Source organism: Temnothorax americanus, unplaced genomic scaffold (genome assembly GCF_048541705.1).
Source record: "Temnothorax americanus isolate GAGA-0224 unplaced genomic scaffold, ASM4854170v1 Scaffold234, whole genome shotgun sequence".
NCBI classification, from domain to species: Eukaryota; Metazoa; Arthropoda; class Insecta; order Hymenoptera; family Formicidae; genus Temnothorax; species Temnothorax americanus.
Genome location: NW_027509376.1, coordinates 66,963 through 74,052, shown reverse-complemented (window position 1 = coordinate 74,052; position 7,090 = coordinate 66,963). Strand labels below are relative to the sequence as shown.

General features: G+C 55.1%; 1 protein-coding gene across 1 annotated transcript; it reads right to left on the bottom strand.

Moving 5' to 3' along the window:
• Window positions 1-1,576: 1,576 nt before the first annotated feature.
• LOC143898553 (uncharacterized) lies at window positions 1,577-6,757 on the bottom strand. The gene has a single exon (XM_077408116.1). The coding sequence runs from the start codon at window positions 6,755-6,757 to the stop codon at window positions 1,577-1,579; it is 5,181 nt and encodes a 1,726-aa protein (XP_077264242.1).
• Between the last annotated feature and the right edge of the window lie 333 nt (window positions 6,758-7,090).

The window sequence follows — 7,090 nt, the reverse complement described above, 5'->3', positions numbered from 1 at the left end:
TACTTTGGCACAATTATTATTATTAATTATATAACATTTTTTTATTTACAGCTTGCGTTAGAGCTAAATAAATGTAACACATGGAACGAAAAATTAGAAATATTTTTAACTTACTTCCCGAACGAGGTAGTATTGACCACTGAAAATAAAAAACTGATATATTTGACAATTTACAATCATATAGTTGCTATACGGGATTATGATATTTCTTTATTACCTCGCCTTAAATCACCTATAACACTGCTAAAACCCACATTTCCGATTGCCTCTTTTACTGAAGAGGATTATGGTCTACATAAGGTAAATTTAATTTGGATAAAGATATTTTTGAAATATAAGACTATATGATTTTAGAAATAATAAGAAGCTTTATAACAAGAAACTTATTTTCAGGTCACCGAAGGTAAAGTGCAAATACATTATGTGGAAGGTAATCATATCACAATGATGGACAACGACAAAATTACGTCAACTATTAATGAAACATGGATAGAAGATAATAAGATAGAAGATAATCTAATACAATAAAATATATATTTATATCTTACGTGGTGACATAATATATATTGTATAAAAATATTATACACATGATATAATATACCGAGTGTTTCAGAAAGTATGGAACAAACTGTAGGGGATGGGTATTATTAAAAAAATCAATTTTTTTATGGAAAGTGTGAGTTGCCTGCTTATAAGCGATTCAAACAAGGCTATATAAACATATTTATTATCGATAATTCTAACATATTTATATGTAATCGTTGATTCCAAATAAAATATATAAGATTATAAATAGCTAATGTTTAATTGTGCGTGAGCAGAAGGAAGATCGAGTTAGAGGCGCGGGAATGGGACTTATTTCTAGTTAACTCTCGTATGTCTATTTACAGAATATATTTACACAGAGTATATACATTTATTTACACGGAGATTAGGGTTCCACGAAACGCGGTTCTGATTCCTGGAAAATCGGCGCTTATTCCGCGAACTACGGTTCTCGTCGCACGATCTATTCCGCGAGCCACGGATCGAGCCGTCGTCGAGACTCCAAGCGAGTGACAATTCGCTTTTCGAAACGGAAGAGATGCTCGTTACGTCTCCGAAAACGTATCTGCCCGAGCCTCTGGCGCACTCGGAGGTACGAGCTCCCTATCCCCACGCATCACGTATCCCCGGTAATGAGCCGAACAATTAGCCGAGCCAATCGGTAGCCGACCCGTCGACTTGTCTTTCGGTTTGAACGTCTCGAATTTCGGAGTCGGCAACCGATCAGCTGTTCTCGCCGAGGTCAGGAGCTCCGTCTCCAATGTTTACGTCGCGCGATGAGACAAAGGGGATAGAGCGAGCACGCGAGGAAAAACCCGCGTTCGTTTCTCGGCTTCTCGAAGGTCTTGGAATAACGGCGGTTGTTCCCGAAACAATGCTGGGCTTAAGCGATAATTCTCCTCGCGATTATTCACGGGGGATTATGGTTCGATCGCGAACATTCCGCCCGCCTCGTATGGTGCAACCTACGATGATATTTAATTGATTCTAATTCGCGCACGACGCGATAAGGAGATGACGGTTTTCGCGATTACTCCTCGCTTCCCGGTGCGTCGCAGTCCGGGAGGAGGACGAGTTTGCTCACAGGCCGTGTGAGTATCGATGCCGCCGTTCGAATTTTGACGACGCGAACCTGTCCGTCGTCGCCCGGGAGTAGCTCCTCAATCCGAGCGAGGGGCCACTTGGTCGGGGGCGTCGTCTCGCTTCTTACGAGGCACAAGCGGCCTGCTCGCACCTCCAGGTCGGCCTTGAGCCATTTCGGGCGATGAGCAAGCGTCTGGAGGTACTCCTTAGACCATCGCGCCCAGAAATGGTCCCGCATCTGCTGGACTTGTTGCCAGCGGGACAACCGAGTCGTTCTCTCCTCCGTCAACGACGGCTCCGGTACGGCGCTGATGGCCGAGCCTATGAGGAAGTGGCCGGGAGTGAGCGGGCTGAGGTCCTCAGGGTCGTCTGTCAGGGCCTGCAGGGGACGTGAATTCAGGCACGCCTCTACCTGAGATAATAACGTGGCCATCTCCTCGTAGGTGAGAGTCGCCTCGCCGATCACTCGCCGCAAGTGATGCTTGGTCGACTTGACGGCTGCCTCCCAGATGCCGCCAAAGTTGGGCGCAGCGGGGAGATTGAAGCGCCACGCTATCCTCTCCTCAGCAACGCGCTCGGCGATGCGTCGGCCCCTCTGGCCGCCGGCGGAGAATAGATCGCGCAATTGTGCGTCGGCACCGACAAAATTTGTGCCGCGGTCGCTGTACAACGTCTGGCATAAACCGCGGCGGGAAACGAAGCGGCGCAGCGCAGCCAGGAAGGCGTCGGCGGTGTAGTCCGTAGCCACGTCGAGGTGTACCGCTCTAGAACACAGACATACAAAGACAACGATAAATGCTTTAGAGGCCCGCTGGCCCCGTCCCTTGGAGGTTCTCAGCCACACCGGTCCGGCGTAGTCGACTCCGGTGTTCAGGAAGGGCCGAGCGGGAGTTACCCTAGGACCAGGGAGGCTTCCCATGAGAGGCTGTGGAGAGGCCGCCCGCCATCGCACGCACGTCACGCAACGCCGAATACACCCTTTCACCAATGTGCGACCGCGAGGGACCCAGTACTCCTGGCGAAGGGCCCCGAGGGTCGCCTGCACTCCTCCGTGCAATGTCCGCCGATGGCACGCCTCCACGATAAGCCTCGTTAATCGTGACGGTCCCGGCAAGATCACAGGGTGCCTAGCGTCGTAGGCAAGCATGGCGTTCTTGAGTCTACCGCCGACGCGGAGTAGGCCTCGCTCGTCCAGGAAGGGGCTCAGCGAGGCGATGGAACTGCGCGCCGGCAGCGGAGCGTTCTTTCGGAGGGCCGTCGCTTCCCCCTTGAAATGAATGGATTGAACCCAGCCGATCCAACCCACGATGGCGTCGCTGAGCTCCTCGCGTGTTAGTACGAGCCCAGCGGAGGAATCGGGCTGCTTCTCGTGGGCAGTCCGCCTCGCCCGCAGGCACCGCAGCCAACGGCGGCACCAAGCTGTCGTCCGCGCCAAGCTCGTCAGGGATGAGTACCTCGTCAGCAGCTCGGGCTCCTCCGTAGCGGCTGCCACGGCATGTATGTGAGAGCGCCGTTCCGGGAGGTCGACGGGTACTTCGTCGTCCAAGGGAGCGGACCACGGACCGGTTTTAGTTCGAAGCCACGCCGGGCCCTGCCACCAGAGCGGGTGCTCCACGAGTTCCCTTGGTAAGAGGCCTCGGGACGCGCAGTCGGCGGGGTTTTCACGCCCGGGGACGTGATGCCAATAAGCGTCAGGGAGAGTGAGCTGAATCTCACTCACTCTGTTTGCCACGTATGTCTTCCAGGAAGCAGGGTGACCTCGAATCCAGCCTAGCACTACGGTCGCATCAGTCCACAGATGGGTCGGATCCTCTTCTATCTTGAGGACCCGCCGAGCATGATTGGCGAGTCGGACGAGTAAGGCGGCAGCGTTTAGCTCCAGCCGTGCAAGGCTGACCTGCTTTAACGGAGCGACTTTGGTTTTCGCCGCCACGAGGCTCACGACTACTTCGCCGCTCGAGCTTTCGGTCCGCAGGTAGACCACCGCTGCGTACGCCTTTTCCGAGGCGTCGGCGAATCCGTGCAGTTCGCGCTTAACACCTTCTTGATCGCTCTCCAGCCATCGGGGCACTCGGATCGTTTCCAGTAGAGGCAGTCCGGCCTGGAATTCGAGCCATCGTCGGACGTCGGTGTCAGGGAGCTGCGTGTCCCAATCCAATCCCAGCAACCAGGTGGACTGAAACAAAATTTTAGCTAATACGGTAGTGGGGGCGAGCCACCCCAGCGGATCGAATAGCCGAGCGGCTAAAGATAAGACCGACCGCTTCGTAATAGCCTCCAGTTGGGTCAGTTGCGTCGAGTAGGCGAACTGATCTTCGCGTGGATGCCAATGCAGCCCGAGGGTCAAGTGGCTCTCTCCCGGGAGCCACCACCGGGGCTCGCGTTGAAGGCGATCCTCAGGAGGGACCTCATCGAGTATCGACGCCTCGTTCGCCGACCACTTCTTGAGCGGGAAGCCGCCCGCCATGCAGATTCGGTCCAGCTGACGACGGATCTCTTTGGCTCTCGAGATCGTGTCCGCGCCAGACAATACGTCGTCCATGTAGGTCTCCAGTAGGAGGGCGATAGCTCCTAGCGGGAACTCAACTCCCTCGTCCTTGGCCAGCTGATGGAGCGTGCGAATCGCTAGGAACGCGGAACAAGCAAGCCCGTACGTGAGGGTGATCAGGAGAAATTCCAGCAACACATCGCTAGGGCTCTCACGCCAGACTATGCGCTGCAGATCCCTGTCTTCCGGGTGGACTTCGATCTGCCGGTACATTTTCTCTATGTCCGCCGCGAAAACGTACCGGTGACGCCGCCAACGGAGTAAGATCTCTGCCAAAGCCGGCAGCAAGTTCGGCCCGGTCTGCAGATACTTATTTAGCGCCGCCCCCGTCGGCAGCGCGGAAGAACCGTTGAAGACGACTCGCAATTTCGTCGTCGTGCTGGTTTCCTTCATCACTCCATGGTGAGGCAGATAGCAGACGGCCATTTTCGCCGGATCGGCCGGAGGATCGACCGGCGTCATATGCCCGAGCTCGACGTATTGACGCATGAAATTTGTATACAGCGCATGGAAGGAAGCATCCCGCGCGAACTTCGCTTCCATGGCCTTCATCACGCGAACGGCCGCGCGGCGCGTACCACAGAGATTCGGCATCGGCTCGACGACGGGGAGTCGCACCACGTAGCGCCCGTCGGGCTTACGCGAATGTGTGCGCGCGAAATGTTCCTCACACTCCTGATCGGCTTTCGAGAGCGGTCCGGCAGCCGACGGAACCTCCTCCTGCTCCCAAAATCGCCTCACTAGTTGCGACAGTTCGTCCTCGACACGGCACTGGTAGGATTGCGCGAAGTGACTCGAAGCACCCTCACCGATAGCGCCAGACAGAATCCAGCCAAGAGTCGTGTTTTGCGCGACGGGCTCGCGACTACCCTCCTTGCGAAGTCCCTCTTGCAATATTTCCGCGTAAACGTCGGCACCGAGGAGAATGTCCACCGAGTCGGACGCGCTGAACTCGGGGTCCGCCAGCTCCAGACCCCGAAGATGAGACCACGCTTCAGCGCCGGCCTCGATACCGCCGGCGTATATTGTGAGCCGGGGGAGTACGAGCGCGGAGACCGACATCGCGGGGCCGTCGGTTCGCGGCGCGAGAGTCAGCGATACGCGTCCTTTGGCGACGGCCGTTTTCTGTCCGCCGACGCCGAATATCGAAACCGACGTGGGAGAACGCGGTAACTTTAATCTTTGCGCGAGGCGCTCGGTCACAAAGGACGACTCCGATCCCTGGTCGACCAGCGCGCGAGCGCGATGCAAGGTTCCGAACCGATCGGCTACGCGAACGCGAGCGGTGGCGAGGAGCACCGCGCTCGGCTTTACGGCAAGTCTTTGAGCCGCGTGAACCGTCTTCGCGACCTCGACCTCGCGACACGCATCGTGGACGGAAGTATGGTGTCGCGCGCCACACGCTGCACACCCCTTCTTCGACGCGCACTCACTGACCTTGTGAGAACCGAGGCAGTTCAGGCACAGGTTCTTGTTGTCGACGAGCTGCTTCCGTTCCTGGGCTGTTTTCCTCTTGTAGTCCTCGCAGAACATGAGGATATGGTCCTTTTGGCAGCAGTGGCAACGACCTCGCTTGGCGCCCGGATTTCCCTCCTGCTTCCGAGCGAGGTGGCTCCGCGCGGATTTGGCGGCTCCGCTCGCGGCCTTACCGGCGGCTCCGTCGACCTTAGCAGGCTGCATCGACTCGAGCGTATGCAGTTGCCGATCCAGGAATTGCTCGAGAGTCGCATACGTCGGAGGCTCGGTCGTGTCGCCGATTGACGTTTCCCACTCGCGTCGCGAACGCGGATCCAGTAGCTCGACCGCCAGATAAACGAATAAGTCCTCGCTACGGTTTATAGGCCGACCGATACTCGCCAACGAGCTGACCGTTGCTTTGACGCCGTGGAAAATCTTTCGAAGCTCGACCGCCGATTCACTCTTCATTTTAGTTAGCGCAAGGAAATTGGACAGATACGCGCGGGTGAGAAGTCGCTTGTTCTCATAATACGCATTCAATACGTCCCACGCACTGTTATAATTTTCGGCCGTCGTCGCGATATTCCGGACTAATAACTCAGCCTCACCTTTCAAGGAAGTTTTGAGGTAGTGCAGCTTTTCCACCGGCGTCGTGTTAGCGTCCCGGCCTATGAGAGAGTGGAAGAGGTCGCGGAATGACGGCCAGTCCTCGTATTTGCCTGAGAATTCCGGCAGCTGAATCCGCGGTAACGTGGTGCGATTCGTCGTTGTCGCCGTCTCCGAAGTCTCATTCTTAGTTGCAGTTTCCTCCCTCGCCTTGTGCGACAGGAGGACGTCCAGGAACATTCCCTTCTGCGTTAAGAAGGTCTCCTCCACCAAAGCCGGGAGGTCCTGTTCCTTATAGTCAGTGGCGGCAAGGACGTCTGGAGGCATTAATAGCAGTTTGCCGTGTTGTTCCTCGAACTTGTTCCAGTTCGATTCCAAGGCTTGGAGGCGAGCATTCACCAGTCCCATTGTCAATCTTGCGCCTCCCGCTTTCTTCAAGTTTTCATAGGCGCGTGCGATGCGCCCGTGCAGTTCGTTCTGCGAACGGATAAGTCCCTCCATCTCAGGGTTGCTCATCTTCGTCTTCCAGGCGGTCACTCGTAGCACGAGAAGCTCACCCTTGACCACTCACTCGCGGCGCGGATATCGGTCGCGAAATCCGGCTCGAAGGACCAATGAATGTGCGTGAGCAGAAGGAAGATCGAGTTAGAGGCGCGGGAATGGGACTTATTTCCAGTTAACTCTCGTATGTCTATTTACAGAATATATTTACACAGAGTATATACATTTATTTACACGGAGATTAGGGTTCCACGAAACGCGGTTCTGATTCCTGGAAAATCGGCGCTTATTCCGCGAACTACGGTTCTCGTCGCACGATCTATTCCGCGAGCCACGGATCGAGCCGTC